Source organism: Chaetura pelagica, unplaced genomic scaffold (genome assembly GCF_000747805.2).
Source record: "Chaetura pelagica isolate M959 unplaced genomic scaffold, ChaPel_1.0 scaffold1194, whole genome shotgun sequence".
Taxonomy (NCBI): Eukaryota; Metazoa; Chordata; class Aves; order Apodiformes; family Apodidae; genus Chaetura; species Chaetura pelagica.
The window spans coordinates 17077-43461 of NW_009953172.1; the positions used below are offsets into that span (position 1 = coordinate 17077).

General features: G+C 37.7%; 1 protein-coding gene across 2 annotated transcripts in view; it reads right to left on the reverse strand.

The window, feature by feature from the left end:
• Positions 1-3608: 3608 nt before the first annotated feature.
• LOC104388442 (mesoderm induction early response protein 3-like) overlaps positions 3609-26385 on the reverse strand; it is a 25567-nt gene continuing 2790 nt past the window's right edge. The window contains exons 3-12 of one of the 2 annotated variants that reach the window (XM_009997308.1): positions 24622-24756; positions 20375-20495; positions 15607-15692; positions 15335-15407; positions 12758-12909; positions 12217-12298; positions 7899-7990; positions 6605-6732; positions 4175-4320; positions 3609-4066 (exon numbers count right to left, since the gene is read on the reverse strand). In XM_009997308.1, the coding sequence (XP_009995610.1) occupies positions 3609-4066; positions 4175-4320; positions 6605-6732; positions 7899-7990; positions 12217-12298; positions 12758-12909; positions 15335-15407; positions 15607-15692; positions 20375-20495; positions 24622-24756 (1473 nt within the window). Of the gene's footprint in view, positions 4067-4174; positions 4321-6604; positions 6733-7898; positions 7994-12216; positions 12299-12757; positions 12910-15334; positions 15408-15606; positions 15693-20374; positions 20496-24621; positions 24757-26385 lie in introns of both variants that reach the window. The other variant, XM_009997307.1, reaches the window with a different exon arrangement.

Sequence of the window (26385 nt, forward strand, 5' to 3'; positions counted from 1 at the left end):
TAAGTTAACTTCCACACACTAAGAACTTCCTAGACTGTTTCTTCTTTGCTGTATTATTTTCCAGCAGACATCTGGTATGTTGAAGTCCCCCACAAGAACAAGGGCTAGCGATTGTGAGACTTCTCCCAGCTGCTTATAGAATATTTCATCTGTAACATTATGTAGAGTGGTAGTGTGCACTTCAGCAGTACCCAGAGTATCTTAAAATGTGTTCAGAGTTATTGCTAAATAATTCTGAAAAGGAAGTAGCAAACAATGCAGATGCATGAAAAGCTTTACAAGTAAAGAAAGGTTTCCAGACATTTATTTCTGGAATTATACACCAGGTATTAAAGTATAACAAATACAAAATAATGCTGAAAGAAATAAAGTGTTTATGTTTTGTACATATTAAAACCAATGCAATAATAGCAATTTCCTCTTGAACATCTATTATTAAAAACATGTTCCGATTGTCACTAAATTTGTTGTCATGCACAGGGTTCTTTGAACTGAGAATAACTGGAATCTGTTTTATTAAGAGGACTATAACCATACCTACTGTATCTTACAATTGATATTATTTTCCTTCTTCTAATGAAAAACAGGAATAAAAAAATAGTAACCCTGTAATTATTTTATAACTTACTGTATTTAGTTTCCTTATCTGTAGACAATGCACTTGTAGTGCTGGGCAAATAGTGTCCCTGTTGATCAGTTTATCCATTAGTTTACATTCAAATTTGAAATATTCACCTAAAGACTTTGGTTAAATTAAGTAGTATCAGTAAGTTCTATTTAATCTGAAGTTCTCATACATTTTTGACCCTCAGTTTAAAAAATTAAAAACAGGAAACAAATGCACAATTAATTTACCTAATAGAACACAAATCAGTATCCTTCAAGTAAATTCAGCAGTTTGACCATGACAAGAAGAAAATTAAACATTTTAAAACTTAGCACAAGAATGACACGAGTAACCAAAGTAAAAGTATTGCTATAATCACAGCACCAAGTTACACTTCTATATGAATCAGCTATTCTCTTCAGATTCCCTGTACATAAAAAGGATATATTATCAACACTGCAATTGCCCATTATGAATTTTTGGTTTGTTTGTATGAAGAAAAATTGTGGCAGAGGACAAAGAATTCATCACAGTTTGTTATAAGCATTGTGCTTCACCAACCAAGGCAATATAATTTCTTCATATGGTTGCAATTCAGTTATCTTCATGCTGACTTTCGAAATGCAATTCTTTTAATAAACAGTAACAAGTTCTCCATTTAAAATGTTTAAACTGAGAGGAAAATAATTAAGTCCAGCTTCCAAAAGAACAATTCAATAAATAGCTATTTTACATGGATAAAATCATAGTGGTACAAATTTACGAATGTCACATCAAGCATGCACAAAAATGTTACTATACACAGTAGTCAGAAAATATTGAAATAGATATCTAAAAAGATAAGAATTTACATATTTACAAAATCTTGCAAATTATTGCCTCATTTTAATAAGGAATTAAAAGTAAATTATACCAGCTAGCTAGCCAACAGGCTAAATAAGATCAGTATTTAAAAATCTATTAGACTAGCTGGCATTAATTTTTCTCTCATAATTTTATGAATTTTGGTCAAAAATCTTTAGTTATTTAATAAAGTGTCCATTCAACATGCTGACAACCCAAACCTTAGACAAGTCTCTGTCTACATTAAGAGCTCAGCAATGCATAGATAAATTGAATATATTACTGCATCAGCTAATGAGAATGGGCATGTTCATTTAAGTGCAACTGGTATAAGCATTCAGTCATCTTTGTACAATGATATTTATAGAGACCAACCACTCACTGTAAACCCATAAACTTGAATGTATAACAATGAGAGATTATGGCCAGTATTTTACAAAATTACATAAAATGTGTTGATTCATAAACAAAAGAAACAAGGTACACAGTTCAGCACAAAACTCAGCAAGAAGAAGCTGACAACTTGGCTAAAAATGTCAGAGTACAACACAGGGCCAAGGCTACCCATTATTTACTGTGTACTTACTAGAATTACATTTCAAATGTATAAGTTAAGAACTGATTACAAAATTATCTTTACTTTTGTCCACTGTGCTAAACTAATTTGTTTTAATATGGTAAATATGCCATTGCATAAATGCTTCAAAGCGACCTTCATTACAGTAAATGTAAAGAAAACTCCATACACTACATCCAAAATTCAGGATGTCAATGCAGTTCACAGTATGCATAATAAATACCCTCTTCCCTTTCTAAAATTAAAGTCACTACTTTCTAATTACTCAGCATAACCTTGAAGCTACTATTACAAATATCAGCAACACAAGCTTAATCACTTCAATAATGAAAACAAGTTAGTGGCAATTAAATTGATAATACAAACAGTGCAAAGAAAAAGTATGGAGGGAAACGGGTAATCCTACCAAAGTAATGTTCTCTTACAAGAAATAGAAAAAGCATTTGCAAGACAAACTTTGTGGATGGCTAAATTGCACTCAACGTACAAAATTTAAAACAAATGTGGTCAAATAGTTGCTTTTATGGGAAACACTAACTCACCCTTTCCTGTTTGACCAATGTAATGAAGTGTCATTTTTGAGCCAATGACTTGCCAAAACAAAAAACTGCAATCCACACTGAAGAAAAACTTTCAAATATGTACTTCAAGGTTCTACTACTTCTATATAAACAAGATAGTCCCTCAAAACTTTAACACTTTGAACTGCAGTGTTCCAAACTATTTAAGACGTCTTCCAAAATGTAGACTGTTTAGTCGTAAATCCTAAGGTGTGCAGACTGTAGCTTTATACATCAGCTATCTTAGGAAAATTAAGTTATACAGGTGCATTCATCTTCAAAGTTGTGGACAAAACCCATCCAAATACCTAAAATGCATCTGTTTAAGCCAGTTTTAAGCCAGTAAGTTTAAAGTACACATACTTCTGGCAGCATAATTACTTCTGTGTAAGGTAGCCATGGCCTATAATTTTGCAACAGCATCCAGGTCTTCATACTTTACTCATGTTAAGTCCCTTGTGCTAGCTTCCACCAAGACGAATTTGCTGTTTTTTAAACTGAAGTGCTCTAGTTTAGTATCACATGAGGGATGGTTCAATTAAAAAAATATCCTAGTATGTTTGTGCAGTTTAACTTAAAGAAAGAAACCCATCCCTGCCTTTACAAGAAAAAAATAAAATGCTACATTGAGCAAGGATCAGGATCAGTACCTGTAAACATTGTTATTACACTGCATCCATTATGGCAAAAGTAACTTAGACTAAAAAGCCACTCCAATCAGTTCAGAACTTCTGTGCTGGTATTGAAATTGTGACCTCTGTCTACAGGCTTTTTAAAAAAATTGAAGCAAAGCTTAAAGCTGCACCACAGTTCTCTTAGTTCCAAACTCTGTTGAACATTTCCACATTTATGGACTGAAAAAAGAAATTATTCTTGATAAATCAAGATATAGTTCTATACATAAAAAGACATCACTGATGTCATAAAGGTCAAACTTCCAGTGAAAGACTAAAACAAACCTGATAGCTCCCATCAAGTTTACTACTACTGCATAAAGTACCCACTGTTTAGTTTTCCACAGTCATTCTGAGTGAAGGGCAGCATGTTGGTGAAGAGTGTGGGTATTGATAAAACCATTTGTCTCATTTGCAGATAGACTGCTGAAGTCAGCCACTGAAACAGCCATTTTAGCACTAGTAATATGGTGTGTGTGGTTCGCAAAGTCCACACCAAGGTTATTTACAGACACATCATTAATTAAAGATTCTGGGACAGCAATTCCCATTTTCAATCTCTTCACGGGTCTTTCTGTCTCCTCACTGCACATGTTCATTTGGTTTAGCTCTGAATGATAAAAGCCAGTCTCAAATAAATTGAAACAGTCACTTTCACCGTTGCTAGGCAAGCTAAGCAATTCTTCTGTTTCAATAGGCACATGATTAACTGGTGCTCGGGGTAAGCTGTCCATAGGAGGAAAGGTGTCATCCAGACAGTTCACATCTGAAGTATGGCAGACTGTAGCTACACTGTTTGTCAACGCTGGAAAAAAAAGTTGAATGTAAAACGTAAATGAAATAGTTTATATAGTTATAATAAAAAGGTTTTTTGTTTTTTAGTTGAACTTCCGCCCGCCCCCCCTCGAATTACCTGTCAACTCATTGGCAGTGATAGAGTTCAGAATACTTAGCTGTTGATCAGGAATGGTTTCTGTTCGAGTATTAGATGTTACAGCTGAAGAATGTACTGCTCCACCAAGGGCTTCTGCTTCATCTACCAAACGATCCATGTAGTCCCTTAAAGAATATGCCATTAACGGATTATTTAACAGGAAAACAAAGCCTAAAAATTATGACTGATTTAATTTCACAGAATCATCATGGTTGGATAGGACCTATAAGATCAGACTCCAACCGTCAACACAAAACAACAACATTAAAAAAATAAAACACATAACCTTGGCCACTAGAGCACGTCCTGAAGTGCCACATCTACACAGATCTTGAATACCTCCAGGGATGGTGACTCAACCACCTCCCCAGGCAGGCTGTTCCAGTGCCTGACCACTCATTCCGCACAGAAATTCTTCCTAATATCCAATCTAAACCTCCCCTGCTGCAACTTCAGACCATTTCCTCTGGTCCTGTTGTTATTTACTTGGGAGAAGAGGCCAACATCTACCTCACTACAGCCTCCTTTCAGGCAGTTGTGGAAGGCCATGAGGTCTCCTCCCCTCAGCCTCCTTTTCTTCAGACTACACAATCCCAGTTCCCTCAGCCGCTCCTTGTATGACTTGTTCTCTAGACCCTTGACCAGCTTGGTTACTCTCCTCTGGACATGCTCCAGCACCTCAATGTTCTCCATATAGTGAGGGGCCTAGAACTAAACACAGCACTCAAGTGCAGTCTCAACCGAGGCTGAGTACAGGCATGATCACTTCCCTATTCCTCAGGCTTTTCCTCATCCTTGGTTGCAATGTTGCCCCTTGCATCCAGTAAAGGATGGAGATTCTCCCTGACTCTGTTTTTATTACTAATGTGTTTGTATCCAGCCTTCCTGGACCCCTTTGCCCTTCAGGACTCTCTCCCAAGGGACTCTCAACCAGTGTCCTGAACAGGCCAAAGTCTGCCCTCCAGAAGTCCAAGGTGAAGGTTTTACTAACTCCCCTCCTTACATCAATAAGAATTGAGAACTTCACCATTTCACGGTCACTAAGCCCAAGACTGTCTCCAACCAACACATCTCCCACTAGTCTGTGCTGGTTTTGTTTGGCAGGATTTTTTGGTAGTGGGGGAAGGGCCCCAAGGGTGGCTCCTGTAAGAAGCTGAGAAGCTCCCCCTGGAACAAAACCAGCTAATCAAGGAGCCTTTAGAGAGACAATAGATGAGCCTCTGCGATTAACATACAAAAGAATATAAGACCTGAGCAGAGCTAGGAGAGGCAGAGCAGTGCCCAAGGTTGGTGAGGAAGAAGGGGAAGAAGGTGCCCTAGCAGAAGTTTCCCTGCAACCCATGGCGAGATGGCAGCTGTGCCCCTGCACTCGTGGAGGAACGTGGTGGAGCATTCCCTGAAGGTGCCAGGAGGGGTGAACTTGGCCAGTGGACCTGGATTTGCTGTCAGTGGATTATGCAGCTGTGGAAGGCCCTGGCACCAGAAGAGGTGACAGTTCCCAAAGCAGCCCATGACTCTGTGGGAAGCCCATGCTGGAGCAGCATGCTCCTGACCTCATGGGAAGGAATCATGAAGGACAGGTTCAGGAAGGAATCATGAAGGAGAGGTTCATGGAGGACTCCATGGGGAAGCAGGGGAGGACTGTAAGGAATCCTTCTTCCTGAGGAGGAAGAAACAACAGGAAGCCCCAGCCTGTGAACTGACTCTAAACCCCATCCCCTGTGCCACTGGGGGGAAGGAGGGAGAGAAACTGGGAACAAAGTGATTTAGGCCCAGGAAGACGGGAAGGGTGGGGTAACATATGTAAACACTGCTCTGTGTGTTGTCTGTGTTCTGTGTGCATATGATTAATGTGAAATTATTATTTTTCCCCAAGTTGAGTCTGTTTTGCCCAGGACCTTAAATTGGTGAATAACTTTCCTTGCCCTTTGTCTTGACCCATGAGCTCCTAATTGGCCTTTGTCTTCCCCATCCTGGGAGGGAAGGGAAGTTTCTTTGTTGTTGTGTCAGGCCCAAACCACAGACATAGTCCTTCTCTGTTTGTGAACCTCCCCTGGTAGCCTCATTTACCATTTGTGTCAGGAAGTTATTTTCCATATACTCAAGGAACCTCCTAGACTGTTCCTTCTCTGCTGTGTTATATTTCCAGCAGACACCCAGTAGGTCGAATTCCCCCACTGGAACAAGGGCCGGTGATTGCAAGACTTCTGTCAGCTACTTATAGAATATTTCATCTGCATCCTCATCCTGGTTGAGTGGTCTATAACAAACTCCCAGTACAGTATCTGCTTTATTCGCCTTCCCCTTCATCCTTACCCATAAACACTCGACTTTATCATCACCGTAATCAAGCTCTATCCACATTTACAATTTGCAACAGAAAACATATTCCAAGCATCTTTTACTTACGTAACTCCTGGATGATGGTTATATCTCTTCTTTCCAAATCTTGTTTGCTGAGCAAAGTAATCATAACGTTCTGACTTTTTCCACATGTAATAGAAAGCCACACACTCAGCAACTGTTCTGGTTCTTACCTAGAAGAAGGCGAGAAGAACTGACAAGATTAATGCAAATAATTATGTTTGCTCACTCCCCTAGTGGGATGGGGAAGGAAGAATCAGAAGGATAAAAGTGAGAAATCTCGTGGGTTTAGATAGTTTAATAATAAAAATAAAATTTTAAATTTAAAAAATAAAACCCAAGAAAAACAAAAAAGAAAGAAAAAAATTGCTTGCTACCAACCTACCGATGCTCAGCCAGTCCCCAAGCAATGGGAGCCCCCACCAACCTTCACCCCCTCAGTTTCTTTGCTAAGCATGAAGTCATATAGTATGAAATACCCCTTTGCTCAGCTGGGGTCAGCTGTCCCAGCTGTGCCCCGTCAGCTTCTTGTGCACCCCTAGCCTACTTGCTGGTAGGGTGGTGTGAGAACTAGAAAAGGCCTTGACACTGTGTAAGCACTGCTCAGCAGTAACTAAAACATCCCTGTATTATCAACAGTTTTCAGCACAAAACTAAAACATTGCCCCATACTAGCTACTATAAAGAAAATTACCTCTATCCCAGCCAAAACCAGTGCAAAACCTCAAGGTGGTATCAAAACATACAGGAGATGAACAGAAAGTTTGGAAACATCTGTATTGTTAACTGTACCAAATGTTATGGATATTTGATTTTAAAAAAAACAAAAAAAACCCCAACTAAAATAATCCAATTCTTATTCTTCAGGCACAGAAGAGTCAATCAGATGCAATCCAGATCAAGATTAGAAATTCTTTGTTGGCCAGAAACCAAAGTACTGATGGATGACTACACTTTCTGAAAATACAAAGAGCTAAGCCTGTTTCTGTAGAATTACACTTTCCTAGTGACAAAAATAATCAAAGAAGCATTTTCCCCTCCCACAGTCATAGTATGGAAATACTGTACTAGGAGAGGCAGACATTTAAACTAATATAAATATATAAATTGAAGTAATGTCAATATCAGTTGATTTCAGAGATAATATATTGACTCATCTTGCAACACCTAGCTTTTCCAATGACATTGGAGGTAAAATTAGCACAAAAATGGCAAGTTGGTTTTAATATGTTGGTTCTTATCTCACTGTTCTGCAGGGCTTCTGAAAAATGCATTGCTTTTACAAATTTTCAGCATTGTATCATCTACCAATTCTCCCATTTAACTGTAAAATACTAACCTTGTTTTTCTGTATGAGATGAAAATCTTTTCCATAAATCAGAAGTGCATGTTCGAAGCTTCTGCATTCTTCTTCTGTCCATGCTGTCATCTCTTCTAGACAATTGCAAAAGTATCATGATACTTATTTTCACTCACTAACTTTGTACAGAGAATAAAATATTTGTGTTGCTAATGCATGAATATCCAAATGCAGTCTAAAAAAACCAACAGTTCAGTTATTTAGACCCATGTTCCTTCCTCTACTGTAGAGATATCCTACCTGAAATCTAACATTCTTGTTTATAAAGACTCATAAGAGTGATTTCTGAAATCTTTTATCCTGGAGGGCAAAGAACATTCAAAAGACTTGATTTATTCTTTCTTAAATTTGTCATCAAAAAACCAAGATTTGATAACATCACTGAGATATCAGCAAGATTATTTTTCTGAACATTTCTTCTTGCATTGGATACAAAGAACAGTAGCTGTTAGAACGCAAGTGTGAAGGAACAATTTTTTTTAAATAAAATTGAATTTAAGTTCTACAAATTAAAAAAAAAAACCCTATCTAAAAGTCACTAAAAAAGAATAAGAGTATGTCAGTTTTGTCTCAAGTATTGTTGCTTCCCCATCCTGATGCTGGCTTTATATCTATATATAACAAAGGAGGGATATTTCAGGTATCTTACATTTATAATAATGATCTGTTCAGCTGTCATTTAAAGCCAATGGGAAAAAACCCAAACAAACCCAAAAAACAACCATCAAACACATTTGAAAACATTTCTGGAAGTAGATGCTGGAACCAAGACCTTTCTGCTCCCAGATGAAGGTGATAATCATTTCACTACAAGGCCATGGTTTTTTTTTCCTTTTTCCCTTCTTTCTCACCCCATTAGTTTTGCATTCGTTACTACAAAGTTCTCAAGCTTCAAAGGAAAAGATCCCTGTGGAAATTCACACTATTAAGAAATTACTATAGGAGATAAGGATTTTTAACTCTCATCTTGAGAATAGCAATGAACTTCAGTGGACAGAGTAGATTTTAGCACAACAGTTACTCTAGGAGACAGGCACTAACAGTATTATCATCCATTTTTAATGAGGGGATGAATTCCATCTGAGTTGGGGTGTAGGAGTAAGTACTAGTCTTTAGGACAGAATTTGGGACTCTGACCCACAAATGGGCAGTTATTTTTCTATCCCAAAACAATAATCTAAATCCTAAAGAGGCTTGGGGTTTAGGATACAGCCCTGCAACTGATGCTTCCTTACTGTTCAGCTCTACACAATATTTTCTTGTACAAGAGCTCTCTAAGGTACTGCTCTGATATTTCTTATTGTTCCCTTAGAATCATAGAATCATAGAATCTTAGGGGCTGGAAGGGACCTCGAGAGAAATACTTAGATACTTAGCTTTCACAGCACCTAACTTGTAAACACTCAAATTGCCTTTGGATCCCTTCTGAGTAGAGAATATCTGCCAGAATACCAATTTATACCAGAGCTCATAGTCCATTTCTACTTTATGCAACACATATATTAAAATACAGGACAAAGAACCATCTTTGCTAAGTTATAAATTCTGATTTTTATTTAAGGGAATAATAAAGTTAGGGGCAAAAAAGATGGAAGCTTGTTTTCAACTGTAAACTTGAGCGAATCTCTCCACACTCTACCAAAGACCTATAGAACTACATGGTAGAACCAGTTTAGGGTTGTCCCCCTGTACTCAGCATTGGTGAGGCTGCACTTCAAATACTGTATTAAATTTTGGGCATCTTACTACAAGAACATCAAGGAGCTGGAGTGTGTCCAAAGAAGAGCAATGAAGCTGTTGAAGGGTCTAGAGAACAAGTCTTACAAGGAGTAGCTGAGAGAACTGGTGTTGTTTAGTCTGGAGAAAAGGAGGCTGAGGGGAGACCTTATCGCTCTCTACAAATTCCTGAAAGGAGGTTGTGGCGAGGTGGGTGTCAGTCTCTTCTCTCAAGTAACAAGCAATAGAAACCTAGCCTCAGGTTGTGCCAGAGAGGTTTAAACTGGACATTAGGAAAAATGTCTTCACAGAAAGGACTGGAACAGGCCACCCAGGGAAGTGGTTTGGTCACCATCCCTCAAGGTATTTAAAAGATGTGTAGATGTGGTGCTTAGGGACACGGTTTAGTGGTGGACTTGGCAGCGTGTGCTAGGTTAACAATTGGACTTGATGATGTTAAAGATCTTTCACAACTTAAATGGCTTCATGATTCTATAACATAGCACAATTTTAGTGCAGTGATAAAGAGAGTGGGGCTCACTTACATATACCAGAATCAGGAGAATATAGCTGGCTAAGTGTCAGCAGATTATAATTGATCACTATCTCAAAAAGGTACTGTAATGTGGGTGAGAACTGGCTTATGGGAGCAAAATCATTACTCTCCCCATCCTTCTCCTCAGTCTGTGCTGTTGTCAAAACAGCAATGGAGGAAACGATAACACCAAGCTGCGTGGCATGGTCGATACGCTAGAGGGACAGGATGCCATCCAGAGGGACTTGGACAAGCTAGAGAAGTGGGCCCAGGTGAACCTCATGAGGTTCAACAAGGCCAAGTGCAGGATCCTGCATCTGGGCCAGGGCAACCAGGGTTCCAGGCTGGGGGAAGACATGTGAGGGACCCAGCCCTCAGGACCTGCACTTGCAGGAAGTGGTGTGGAAATCCCATTGTAACCCCTCGAACAAAGTCTCATTTGCATCCCAAAAGGCCTGCCCGATAGAATGGAGAAAACCATGATGGCCTGCATGTACAACAAGATGGAGGGGCTGAGGTCCACTCCAGCTGCTCAGTCTTATGACTCAATCACACTTACTCATCCTTGTGAAACAAGGCAACTAGGCCTATAAAACAGGGGACTACAATGGTGGACTTTGGGAGCCTCACTGATACCAATTCTCCCCCATTGGCTGGCCCAATGCTGGATCCAGGACTGGTGATTTGCTGTTATCTATCTCCCTGACTTTTCTTCTCCTAGTCTCCCTCTCTTCCTTCCTAAAATCATTTAGTAACACAACCATGATTTTTCCTCAGGTCGTGCAGCTTGAATATATACGTATTGTACTCTTGTGACCTAAATAATTAGGCCTTTATGATTGCACAGCTTGAGATGATAATTGAAGTATCAGTATTCCTTCCACAGTTTTAATTAAATCTAATATTCAAATACAGATTGAGTGTCATTTCACCTTAATCTGATCAAGGGGTATCAGACAGTTGAGCATTTCCTCAGACCATAACATCTTAATCACTTTCCCTGGAAGGGCCAGGTGTGAGACAAAGGTTGGATCCAGCCACACCTAGGCTCCTCTCTGAGAAGGAGTTTAGAAAGCAAAGGGCTCCAATCTGAATCTCTCTGGGTTGCCCTACCCAGGTCATGACAACATGGTAGAGAGCAGCCCTGTGGAAAAAGACCTGGGGGTACTAGTGGATCAAAAGCTGGACATGAGCCACTGATGTGTAACTGCAGCCCAGAAGGCCAACCACATCCTGGGCTGCATCAAACTAAGTGTGGCCAGTAGACCGAGATAGGTGATTCTGCCCCTCTACTCTGTCCTGGTGAGTCCAGCTCTGGAGCCCCCAACACAAGAAGGATGTAGACCTGTTGGAGCATGTCCAGAGGAGGGCAACAAAAATGATCAGAGGGCTGGAGCACCTCTCTGATGAAGACAGGCTGAGGGATTTAGGGGTATTCAGGCTGAAGAAGAAAAGATTCCGGGAGGACCTTATAGAGACCTTCCAATACCTGAAAGGGACCTATAAGAAGGCTGGGGAAGAGCTGTTCACTAGGGCATATAATGATAGGACAAGGGGCAATCGTTTTAAGCTAGAAAAGGATAGATTTAGGTTGGACATTAGGAAAAAGTTCTTTAATATGAGGGTGGTGGATCAATGGAACAGGTTGCCTAGAGGTTGTGGGGGCCCCATCCCTGGAGACATTCAAGGTCAGGCTTGATAGGGCTCTGAGCAATCTGTTCTAGGGTGAGATGCCCCTGCTTATTGTAGGGGGGTTGGATGAGATGACCTTTAGAGGTCCCTTTCAACCCAAGACATTCTATGATTCTATGAAAGAAGGGAAGAAAAAGTGTAAAAGATGATCCAGCAACCTTTATACAAGTTGCAAACTTCTCCAGCAGAGATGTCCATCTGGCCAACAGATTATACCTAATCTGCGCTAAAGACATCATGGAAAAGGATGTGCTCATCAATCTAAATCTTACTCAAAATTTTTCTACACAACTTTTTTTATTATTTTTTTCCCTCCAAACACACATTTCTTAAAAAGCAGGTACTCTCTCTTACCCTGAGATGCTTTTCCATTTGAGCAGTATCTCTCAATTGCTTCTTTAACATTATGGCTACTTTTTAGAAGGTCATATAGTGCCTATAAAATAGAAGAAGCCTTTAGAAAGAGTCAAAGCTTGCAAATATCCAATCTAAACTTCTGAAACTAGTCTTTCAGTGAGCATACATAATGTATAAAAAGAAGATTTATATTTATACAAGATTAAAATTTGCAAATAACAACAAAAAGCAAAACTATCCAGAACTTGAGGCAAAGTTTAATTAAGTAAATGTGAAACATTATATGTAATTATTAGAAAACCTGGAATTGTCAACAGCATGACAATCAGAAACATCACAGATCACAACACTGCCAACATTCAAATACGCGTAACTTTAAGCAAATGCTTAAAATTACAAATAAGATCCTGACCCAATAACATCGAATTAAAATTTTAAAAGAAATTTAATATTGCTGCCTTTATAATACAAGGCAGAGAAAGAGAACACATTAATTATGAAGCAATGTGTCACAAATGGAACAGAATATAAAATATACTTGTTCATTGTCCCGTATATGTAGTCCTTCGGGAATTCTGTCAATCATGTTTTCATTTCCTGTTCTTAAGGAGGTTTCAAAAAGATATTCTTTAATTTTGTTTTCTGAGATCACATCAGGTTTCCAAAGTAAATGGTCTTCATTTTCATAGGCTGTTAAAACAGAAATCCATTAATGCCAGGTGTGACATTTTTAAGGCTATAACATAAAAATCTATTTCACAAAGAACAGGAATACAGAAGTAATCAAATCAAGTACCATCATACCACTTTTAAATTGCAGCTCACTTTTTCCCCAAAAGCCTCAGTTAAGAGACAGACTGCAGTGTGGTATGGTGAAGAGATTCAGGTTCCATGAAGATGAGACAAGGGACAGAACTCTTGAGACAGTCTTTACAGAGGAGCAGCTTCTTGACAGCTAGATGATTCAAGTCAAGTTATGCATATGTAATTCATCATCTTCATATAAACAAATGAGCAAAACCACTCAGTTTTGTTCAGCTGTTTTCAACAAATAAGCTATATTTTACAATAAAAGAGTGAAAGCTATTACTTTAATGTTTCAAATATTACATGTCAAAAAAAAAGGCAGCAGCTAGCAGGTCATTTTTAACTAAAATTTGCCAAAACTTACTTAACAAAATGTAAAACTAGGTCTCAATGTGGAAATTTCTTTTTCCATTCACTAACAACTGAATGCCAACAACTTGTACGTTCCATATTTTACAAGCAATCAGGATGTATAGTCCTCCTTCATGGTATACTTGAAATCATGTATGCACCTCTTCAGTAGTTTATTTGAAAGAGAATATAGGAAATATTCAGGAGTTGTTCTGAACCTTTATCTGTGCATACATTTAAATTCTAGATTAAACTATAAATCCTTTACTCTGATCAACAGACATGATTAACATTCCACATGTTTCATGTACTCTCTTGGCAATACAAAATTAGACTTATTAAATTCAAGCACACACAAGCATAATGGCAGTTACAGTAGAAGATACGAAGATTTGCAAATCTCTCATAAAACTGCAGGAAAGAATATTAAGCTAAGGTGAGGAATAAAATTACATCTCCTTTGAAAGTTCTGTTATGGCTTAAGAACATGAAAGGCTTTCAAAAAGATGTGTTATAAGTGTAAGGTTTAAAGAAGAGCAGAACTGCCTTCTAGCACAATTCCAGTAGCTGGGAATACATAGTAGAAATATAAGCCCGTTTGCCATCATAAGCTCTTCAGGGAGTACAGAAGAGGCTTTCACAGAATCCTCCACTCATACAGCCAGGTCCAACCTCTCCAAGCACTGCTGATGCTCAGCTTAAACCTCCATTATCAACTAAGACAACTCAGCACCTCTTTCTGGAGTCCAGGCCCGATATTCTCAAGAGGAGCTCCTCAAGCTCTCCCATCCAAAACCTACCTCTGCTCTTGGTCATGCCAGCAGACAATACTCTCACTGGTTCTTTCTAGCACCAGCTCATTCCAGAGAAAGTTGCCAGATTAACATCTTCCTGATCAGCCTCTGGTTATTTGCCCTTCTCTAGTTCTCAAATAAATCAAGATGTGTAAATAGTAAAATAACTATCCAGATAAATCTGGTTCTTACTCCTTCATTTCTTACAACTGGTAAGCCTCATGCTTGAATCTTAGATAAAAGAAAGTTTCCTTAGGTCTCTTAAGCAACAGATGATGTTCACTTGCTAATGCTTCCAGCTCCATCCATACTAAACATTCCTCTTCTCTACTGCAAAGGAACATTCTTCAAAAAGCAGTTGGTAATGGTGAAAAGACTATTTACTTCACTAGAATAATATTCCCATGAAATGTTACAGTTCAAACACAACTTACAGAAGAAAAAACAGAATATTCCCCAATCTGTTCCTTAATTTCACAGCTGTTCCACCAATGAGTAAATTTATTTCAATATTTGCTTTTTGAATTCCACAGCTACGTGCTCTACTTTTCTCATGGTGAAAGGTTTCTAAAGATACCAAATAACACTCTTAAATAAGTTATTTTTTCTACTCTAGCACAACTGCAGTTTTTAACCTAAATTTACACAGAAATAATATCATACTTAAAAACATGTTTTTCTAAAGACAAGGTGTGTCAGGACCTACATCTTCTACTCATGCTATGGAAATTGCCTTGTTTTGCATACTAATTTTGTAACCCACACTATTGTGGTTTCCAAAAAGCAAGCAAAGAAAAATACTGTTTTGAAGATTTTCAATATAAATTAAGTTACATACCCATAGCCCAGTTATGATACTCTGATAAAAACATTTCCTTTTTGACCTACGGTTTGTTGCCTCCAACTATTACTTCAGAATTAACATTAATCCTCCTATGTCATCTTGAGAATCTCCTCTCAAAGTTGTAGAATTACATTGCTGAGTTATAATTATGTGGCTGTGTTACTTCAATTGACTTGGGGTTTTTGTTTGTTTTTTCTTTTTGAGGTCTCTTGGACTTCAATGAAGCTACAGAATTTATCTTATAAATTTAAATAATATTTTTTCCATTAACTGCTATGTATGAACATAAGATAAAAATTAAACCATCAGAAGAACTTACCCTTTTCATTATCACTGTATTTGCCAAGGTATGGTGGAATTTCAGCTTGATACTGTAAACCAACCATTATTTCCTGAAGATGTAACAAAAATAACAAAAGAAACGTATTAGCTTTAATATTTTGTGTATGGAAGCATTACAGATTTCATTAACATGGCTTTTTGCAGAGAATTCCATAATTAAGATACTATTTTAAATATGTACTATAAATCTTAATGCATTTTTCTTAAGAGTAAAGTTTCTCTTGTTTTTTTTAAAGATATTGTTATTACCTTTTTCAAATCTTCAGATGAATTACCATGGTCTGCCTCTATGTCTTCATCATCTGATTCCTTATCTCCATCACACGTAGTGTTTGCTTCAGGCACAAAGAAGTTTTGTTTTAGCTAGGAAGAATTTTCAGTTCAAACACAGAACTACAAGATATCCTTTACTTTTGAAAGGAGACCCTGCTTTTATTTAGGGAGACACTCATCATGAGTCTGTTGATCTACATTTCTATCAAACTAGCATGAATCAGAAAGCAATTATACTTGTATATTACAGAACTGAAACATTTACCATCACAGCAACTGAGACAATCTACTGTATTTCTAACAGTCAGAAGGAAATTAGATAATTTTTCTTCATAATTTTCTACAATAGAGGCTTATACCTTATAGAAAAGGTATGAGAAAAATAGAAAACTTTCAGGGCTATGACTTAGCCCCAGGTTAATTACAAAGAAAGTAAAGTTGAAGGCAAGTCTTTATTACCTACCAAAGCCTTTCAACAGAAGTTTTAATGGGTATTCAAAACATTCCTTTAAACAAGGCTGCCTCAACATAGAGTGAAGATATAGTAGACATATGCAAAACAGAATAAGCAAAAGACAACAGAAGACTGCTTATTCCTCTTTAATTTTTTTATATTTTTTTTTTTCTCTTAGGAAGAAATGCAGCAGAGCACTCCAAGTAATTAAAATACAGTACTCCATAGAATAACTCATATTTTAGAACCTGGAACACTGGGATCAATTCTCGGATCATTACACCCGAGTGAAGGATGCACCTCCCAAGGGACAGTGGACATCTGGCACCTACAGAAGGACTTAGGTTAAAACTATCTAGATATCAGCTTTAATCAATGAATCATGCCTGGGAATTGGGGAATACTTACTTAGAGCTCAATTGCCCCCAGAGACTATCAATATTATTCTGTGTGATAACTGTATTAACCTCAGTAGTTTTACCTCGCTTGTGTAGAGAATCAAAGTTAATCAGAGGTCATGCTCATCCAGAAGAGTATGGGTTTGTTGAACTTGACGATACTGATACTAACAACTAATTTGGGAACATATGTCATGGATACATCTCACATGCCTTGGGAAAAGAACATGCACATCAGCTTGACCCAGAAAATAGCTAAAACAAGCAACAAGTCCAGCTGCTGGATTTGTACTCGCATCCCTGAACATTCAGAGAAAGAGGCACCTATGATTACTGTCCTTATTCCTTCCAATATCTCCTGGACCAACCTCTGGATAAACACAACCCCTAATAGAGATAAGAAATTAGAAACCCAATAGTGGGAAATAATTACTCCAGTACCAAGGAACAAGTATTGTACTTGTATACAAATGTGCAAACCCCCCCCCCAAAAAAGGCATGGCTAAGGTAAACTGTCTAAAGGATACAACATTCTTTGTGGGAAGATATTGAAGATGTGCCCAAACTCTTTCAATGGTAAGGCCTTTTTGTAAAAATTGGCCAGTCCCAGAAGGAAGAGGTTGGTGTTGGACATACAGAGACAAACCAGAAAGGTGTTACCAGCAAATTGGTCAGGAATTTGCACTTCACAGGCTGTAATCTCTAATGTGTCCATTACTGACAAACTGAAAAAAGACTCAGAAACTTCATCAAAAAAACCAAGAGGTAGCAACCCCCTGGTTAGGAGAAATGTCACATTTCACTCCTTTGCCAGATGGTTTGTCCCTTGGCTGGTAGTAAGTGAATTGGAAAAAGCAATAATAAATATCTCAGCAGTGACAGACAACTGAAAATAAGGCTGCTTATGTAATCCCAGCCCTCCTAGACAAGGTTTCACAATTGGCCAAAATTGTGGAACAGGACAGGATGGCTTTGGATATGCATCAAAGGAGGGAGTATGCATGCTAATAAAGACAAGCTGCTGTGTGTATGTGAACCCGGGTGGAAGAATATTCACAGACCTGAAATATGGCAACAGGCCTGAGTTTTACATGAGATACAAAAGGATGATGCCTCTCTTGGATTTACTGAAACATGGAATTGGCTTACTTCTTGGTTTCCAGACTTAGGCAGTTGGTTTAGAAGAATTGCAGGATTCATAGCAATTTTTATATTAGTGTTTGTGTGTTGCTATGTACTTATACAGTGCACTTTCACAGAATCATAAAATGGTTTGGGTTGGAAGTGACCTAGATCATCTAGTTCCAGCCTCCTCTGCATGGGCAGGGACACCTTCCACTAGACCAGGTTGCACAAAGCCCTGTCCAACTTGACCTTGAACACCTCCAGGGAGGGGGCATCCACAACCTCCCTGGGCAATCTGTTCCAATGCCTCACCACCCTAACAGTAAAGAAATTCTTCCTAACATCTAACCTAAATCTCCCCTCTTCCAGTTTAAAACCATTACCCCTTGTCCTATCGCTACACACCCTGGTAAAAAGTCCCTCCCCAGCTTTCCTGTAGGCCCCCTTCAGATACTGGAAGGCCACTATAAGGTCTCCCTGAAGCTCTGTTTTCAAAGAGAAGTCCCAGTCTTAATAAGAAAATGCAATGGAACTTGCTAAAATATTACTGGGAAAATATGCCCAAGAAGGAAAAAACAAGCGAGACTTAAATATATAAAACATTTTAATCAATTAAGTCTCAAAGGGGGGAATTTATGTCAGTTATTAATTGAAATAAGTAAAATTTGGGGGGGAAAAAATCACATAAAAGAGAACAAGAGACACGCAGAATAAAAATAGAGCTTACATAACAGTGAAACAGTAAGAATTAGAGAAAAACACATCCCAAGTAGTCAACAGCCCAGCCTTGAGAAAGCCCTGCAAGACAGATGAAAGGGATGGAAAGCAGCACTGCCCACAACTTATTTTGGTTACAGCCTTGAACACTAGGTAGGAAACAGACTAATTTGATTTACAGTATTAAGATAACATTAATATATGAATTAATCATTAGCATACTAAAATTCATACCCACAGGCTAGAGGGACCCCTACCAACAAGCCCCTTACTCTTTGAGCATGCATAGTGAAATTCCTGAGCATTGCCACTTTAAATGGAAGCGAGGAATTAGTTGACCAATACTGTGTGCCAGTTTTTGGGTATAAAAGTAGCACTTGCATTTTGGGAAATTAAGCTTGCTTTGTGGAATACCATCCTGCTCCCTTTTCTGTGCGGAACTGGATATTAAAGCAAATATCTTGACTCTGTGCGTGGATTGGCTTCTTGCACACCAGGCAACAGATCCTGCTTTCAGGACAACAGTACTAGGTTCTGAAGTAATTCTATTTTTTATTTTATCCCCAGCAGAATGGAATCTACAGTTCTGATAATGTTAAAGCTGTTTTTTTATTCTCAATTTTCAATTCTCAATTTTCAATTCTCAATTCTCAATTTTCAGTAACAACATGCTCATAAATGGGGTTGCAATTTTAATTTCATCACAACTAAATAGAACCATCAACATCAGAGACAATATCCAGGACTGTATGGACTGAGACTCCTCTTTTGTAGTCATTACTACAATCACTAGTCTATCTCTTTTTGCTGTTAGAAGTAGCAGACAAGAAGCTAACATGAATGCATGAAACAACAATATGCCTGGATAATAATATGCAATTATTTTTCCAATTAATCCAAAATTAATAAAATATCCCATGTGTCAGACATACTTATCTTAAAATGAATGTTATATTAGAGAAATGGACAGGGATCAGAAAAATGATGAAACTGTCAACAGCACAGAAAAGTGACATTTCCCTCCCTGAAATGGTGGATATTCGATTTTAAAATGCCCAAAAGTTCTAATAGAGAAAGAGTAACATTCTGATAAAAAAAAACCCATGATAGCTGAAAGCAAAGATGACTGTTTCTTAATCCTGAGTAAGGCTAATAATTTTTTCCATAAAGTTGCCACACTTTCAGTGTCATATTCATTAAGTGTTCATAAGCAATACTGAAGTGCCAGCAAGTTTGGGGTTTGCTTAACTAAAAAAGGACATTATAATTTTTAATGTTTTTGTATCTCTCTCTCTCAATACAAATGTCTTACATTACACAATCAGCAGCATGCAAAGGGTACAACTGCAGATGACCGAGACAGCACATCCCCCTTCCCTAGAGGGATGAAAACCCCCCAAAATAGCTCAATATATTTGTCAAATTAAAATTGTGATTAAAATCCTCCACATTGCCTATTACAGTTAATTTGTTCACTGGTGTACTAGAGTTGGAGCAATGAGGAATAACTCATCCAGGTTGGATAACCTCAGATCTTTCCCATAATAACTCCATGGGTAGTGAAAACTTGGTGGTCATGAGTTCATAGGCCCCATCCCATACAAAACAGCTTTGACTTATGAAGTCCTATGGAAAACTGTCGAACACGTGAAGGGAAATAATCACAAAGAAACCATGTTCCAGTTCACATCCACAAGCTGAAGAGAGGTGTCACTGGCTTAAAAGCAGCAACAAAAAATTTAGTAGAGAAACACTGATTTAAAAGACTGGTTTACATATTCATGTAATTCAGTAAAGTATTGAAAATCACAAAAGAGCATTCCTCAATACATTAACTATTAATAATTAATAGTTACTGTATTTGTAGAAAAATTACTTTTAGGTAATCAATAATACCAAAGACAAAATTCACATACAACATATCCTGCAAAGCACTTTCCTCAGTTCCCAGTAAAGTCAGCACTATTCTGCAATTTTTGTATTTTAAGCTAGGAAGCTATATATAAATGCTAAGAATTTTTGAGTACTATTATAAAATTAGGTTTCCTACATCTTAATGGCCGAGGAAAGAAGTCAGTAGCCTCATGTGAAGTAACTGATGGTGTCAAGTCATCAGCAGAGGATTGAGTTTCTTCATCATCACCCGACAAGAGGTCTTTAGCTATTTCCTCCTGTATCATTAAAATAAAAAAATAAAACCTCAGACTGACTATTAAGTATAGACTGGCGAGCATTTAGATTCTGCAAATTGTAAGTCATGTTAATGAAAATTAATTATTTTACCATAAGTAATTTTAGCAGACTGTCCTCTCAATTAAAAAGCTAATTCACTCCCCCTAAATCTTAAAATAAATTTAACCATTAATTTCAGAGTTGAACACAGGGGGACTTATTTCCCCTTTGTCTTCTATTAAAATAAATGCACAAGGAGTAACCTCTGGAAGCATCAAATCTCAGATGTTCCTCCAAATGCATCAAATGAAAAATGCCAGTGGAAATCTTTATAGAGTTCTGTCATTCTTTGCATCACAGTTATACTAAAACTCTAACAGGTTGTTACCCCTTAAACTCTGGGGAAAAAATAAACCAGAACAGCCAGGCACTTTTGTAGACTTTGGCTGAGAAGATTCACAGGTAACAGACAACCCATTACCTTCCCCCCAAAAAAATAGTTTTGTAGAGAAAAGCAAGAAAAAGAAAAAACACTTCCTTCACTAGCAGTCATGTTTGAACCCTTCAGTATAGAGATTAGGGAGGGAAATAACTGTATTAAACAAGTTGACTACATTTCTGTAGCCTCAACACAATTGTGACTCCTAATGAGAATCAGACGTGCAGAGCCATCATATCATATTTTGTGTTTATAATTTCACCATACTTACAGAAAATTTAGAGACACATGTACTACCTATAGATTTTATAATACAAACTACTAGCTGCCTATGCCTTATAGCAAAAAAACAGATTAAACTATCAAAATTCAAAGTTAGCCTGTAAATCACAAAAACTGTTTCATGGTTTTATATTAAACAATGCGACATATATAGTCATAAAATCATTAAGATTGGAAGGGACCTTAAAGATCATCTAGTTCCAACCACCCTGCAAGGGCAGGGATACCTTCCACTAGACCAGGTTGCACAAAACCTCGTCCAACCTGGCCTTAAAAACCTCCAGGGATGGGGCATCAACAACCTCCCCGGGCAACCCAGTCCAGTTCCTCACCACCCTTATAGTGAAGAATTCCTTCCTAATATCTAACCTAAATCTCCCATCACTCAGTTTAAAACCATTGCCCCTTGTCCTATCACTATCTTCTCTGATGAAAAGCCCCTCCCCAGCTTTCCTGTAGGCCCCTTTCAAGTACTGGAAGGCCACTATAAGGTCTCCCTGGAGACTTCTCTTCTCTAGGCTGAACAGCCCCAATTTTCTTAGCCTGTCTTCATAGCAGAGGTGCTCCAGGCCTTTGATCATCTTGGTGGCCCTTCTCTGGACCCTCTCCAACAGATCTATATCTTTCTTGTGCTGAGGGCACTAGGCGTGGTCTGACCAGAGCAGAGGGGCAGAATCCCCTCCCTGGCCCTGCTGGCCACACTCCTTTTGATGCAGCCCAGGATGCAGTTGGCTCTCTGGGCTGCGAGTGCACACTGGCGGCTCATGGCGAGCTTCTGATCTATTAACACTCCCAAGTCCTTCTCCTCAGGACTGCTCTCCAGCCATTCTTCCCCCCGCCTGTATTTGTGCCTGGGGTTGTGCTGACCCAGTGCAGGACCTTGCACTTAGCCTTGTTGAACTTCATGAGGTTGGCATTGGCCCACCTCTCCAGCCTGTCAAGGTCCCTCTGGATGGTGTCCCTTCCCTCTAGGGTGTCAACCACACCACACAGCTTGGTATCATCAGCAGATTTGCTGAGGATACACTCAATCCCACTGTCCATATCTCCAACAAATATGTCATTGCACATAAAACAATCTCTCACCCACAAAATTTGAGACCTTTCCAAATTATATGCATTTGAAAGGAACGTTCCAAAGCATTCAGGAGTGCATTTTAAAGTTAACCACAAAGATTTGATACATGACATGTATGTTGGAAGCCAGAATGATTATTTCTGGACATTATGTACATTCAACAAAATACAGATCTTTTCAGAAAAGTTCCTCATATAAAAAAAAGGAAATCTATTTAAAGCTTTCTGGATGTGTTTTAGAAGAACGGTTAACTTATTCATTTTTCATTTGTAGTAATCAACTAAAGTTGCTATGCATGTCTAAGTGTGATAATTATAATTAGATTCAGATCCTCAATATCCTTGAAAAATAATTAATTCAGAGTATAATCACAGAATCATTTAAGTTGGAAAAGACCTTTAAGATCGAGTACAACTATAAACCTAACTGCCAACTCTGCCACTAGTACAGTAACTCTTAATTGTATATTGAAATTGACAAAGATATGTATTTTGTAACATCTAGAGATAAAGAAATATAATTTAAGGTCACCTGGATTTCTGCTTTTAAACCATAATACAGGAAAAAATAATTCTGACTCACTTTATCTAGAGTCATATCTGGAAGTTCGTCTGCAAGTTCACTTGGAGAGCTATCTGCACTGGAACCGGCCATAACTGGAATTGCAGGCTCATAACCGTAGAATGCCAGTAAATCTTCCAATGGCATGCTTCCTTCCTAATACAAGATTTACAAACATTTCAATATATTGCCAACATGTAAACAGTTTAGGCCTAAAAGGCTAAGACATATTTTGAAAATAAAAAATAAAAACATATATACAATATATAAATAATAACAAAATCAAAATACTACAGGTGTTCAGGAGCTTCACCTTGTTCCAGTGCAGTCTGTATTAATATATGATAAATGGTAGGACTGTGTTTCCACCCCTGGGGCAGTACAGAGCCCAAATATAATATTAAGCTTAAGGCCAGTGTTTTAATAATAAATTTACCAGGCAAAATATCACTAAATACTTCAGAGCACAGCAAACTGCAAAAGCCAACACGAATCTTCAAAACGTACAGAAAAAAAAAAGGAGCATGGCACAGATCAGATAAACTAATTAATATTGAGGACAACAGTTTTTGGTCATGATATTTAACAGATTTGACCAGAGCTTATTTTTATCTGTTATCTCAAACCCTTCATGCCCCATGTTGAGCTTCAAAAAGGACAGTTGTGGCCGTTCACTCACTCTCCCCTGCTCGGTTGGGATGGGATGCAGGGGAAGAATCAGAAAAGTAAGCGTGAGAAAAAAAAATGGTGGGTTGAGATAAAAACAGTCTGATAATTTAAAAGATGTAATAATATTTTTTCTTAATGTAAGGAAGGGGGGGAGGGAAGAGAGAGCAAGTAAAACCCAAGAAAGACAAGCAACGCAAATGAAAACAGTTGCTCACCACCAACCAATACCCATCCAGTCCCCAAGCAGCAGGGCAGCGTGAGGGGCAGGAAAGGCCTTGACACTGTGTAAGCACTGTTCAGCAGCAACTAAAACATCAGCGTTTATCAACACTATTTTCAGCAAAATCCAAAACATAGCCCCATACAAGCTACTATGAAGAACATTAACTCTATCCCAGCCAAAACCAGTACAGAAGGTAATAGGAGAAAGACAGCAACAATACATGAGCAAAAAAGGATACACTCAATCCCACTGTCCATATCTCCAACAAATATGTCATTGCACATAAAACAATCTCTCACCCACAAAATTTGAGACCTTTCCAAATTATATGCATTTGAAAGGAACGTTCCAAAGCATTCAGGAGTGCATTTTAAAGTTAACCACAAAGATTTGATACATGACATGTATGTTGGAAGCCAGAATGATTATTTCTGGACATTATGTACATTCAACAAAATACAGATCTTTTCAGAAAAGTTCCTCATATAAAAAAAAGGAAATCTATTTAAAGCTTTCTGGATGTGTTTTAGAAGAACGGTTAACTTATTCATTTTTCATTTGTAGTAATCAACTAAAGTTGCTATGCATGTCTAAGTGTGATAATTATAATTAGATTCAGATCCTCAATATCCTTGAAAAATAATTAATTCAGAGTATAATCACAGAATCATTTAAGTTGGAAAAGACCTTTAAGATCGAGTACAACTATAAACCTAACTGCCAACTCTGCCACTAGTACAGTAACTCTTAATTGTATATTGAAATTGACAAAGATATGTATTTTGTAACATCTAGAGATAAAGAAATATAATTTAAGGTCACCTGGATTTCTGCTTTTAAACCATAATACAGGAAAAAATAATTCTGACTCACTTTATCTAGAGTCATATCTGGAAGTTCGTCTGCAAGTTCACTTGGAGAGCTATCTGCACTGGAACCGGCCATAACTGGAATTGCAGGCTCATAACCGTAGAATGCCAGTAAATCTTCCAATGGCATGCTTCCTTCCTAATACAAGATTTACAAACATTTCAATATATTGCCAACATGTAAACAGTTTAGGCCTAAAAGGCTAAGACATATTTTGAAAATAAAAAATAAAAACATATATACAATATATAAATAATAACAAAATCAAAATACTACAGGTGTTCAGGAGCTTCACCTTGTTCCAGTGCAGTCTGTATTAATATATGATAAATGGTAGGACTGTGTTTCCACCCCTGGGGCAGTACAGAGCCCAAATATAATATTAAGCTTAAGGCCAGTGTTTTAATAATAAATTTACCAGGCAAAATATCACTAAATACTTCAGAGCACAGCAAACTGCAAAAGCCAACACGAATCTTCAAAACGTACAGAAAAAAAAAAGGAGCATGGCACAGATCAGATAAACTAATTAATATTGAGGACAACAGTTTTTGGTCATGATATTTAACAGATTTGACCAGAGCTTATTTTTATCTGTTATCTCAAACCCTTCATGCCCCATGTTGAGCTTCAAAAAGGACAGTTGTGGCCGTTCACTCACTCTCCCCTGCTCGGTTGGGATGGGATGCAGGGGAAGAATCAGAAAAGTAAGCGTGAGAAAAAAAAATGGTGGGTTGAGATAAAAACAGTCTGATAATTTAAAAGATGTAATAATATTTTTTCTTAATGTAAGGAAGGGGGGGAGGGAAGAGAGAGCAAGTAAAACCCAAGAAAGACAAGCAACGCAAATGAAAACAGTTGCTCACCACCAACCAATACCCATCCAGTCCCCAAGCAGCAGGGCAGCGTGAGGGGCAGGAAAGGCCTTGACACTGTGTAAGCACTGTTCAGCAGCAACTAAAACATCAGCGTTTATCAACACTATTTTCAGCAAAATCCAAAACATAGCCCCATACAAGCTACTATGAAGAACATTAACTCTATCCCAGCCAAAACCAGTACAGAAGGTAATAGGAGAAAGACAGCAACAATACATGAGCAAAAAATCAAGATAAAGGCTTGGTTTATTTCCAACAGCTTTTGATCAAATTATTTTACTAAATATCATACTTGCATCCTAAAACAATTAATTTTAAAAAAAAACCTCTAGTTTATTGTTTTGTTACCTGATTCAAGTCAAAGAATTAGAAATATTTTCCAATATTTATACCTTTAAAAGTTATATTAACTTTAAAATGTAATCAGTGTAGGAGTTCAACAAGAAATTACTTGTTTTCTTTAGTCAGCTAAGATCTTAGTCCTGCAAAGACTTTTCACAATGGGTAAACAAACTCACGTTCAAGTCTTTCCAGGATTGGGACATAAAGTAATGAAGTGTTTAAGATGAGTGGTGCTCAGTTCTTTTTTCTTTTATTATAGAAGAAATAAGATAATTTTGTGGAGTAACAACTCCATTTTAACCACCAGACCTGGCAAGCTGCTTGGTATTATAAATGCAATTCATAAACAGCAAAAATGTAATTGTAAAGGCAGCAGGACAAAAGAAAAAAAAATCATTAGTATAAACATTGTCAATTCTACATTTAGAAAATTTGGTTTTACACGGACTACAAAAACACAGCATTATATTTAATGCTAAAAATTACACTTTCCTGGAATTCTGTTGAACAAAATCTGCAGTTATGCTGAGTGATGTAAGTGGGCCAC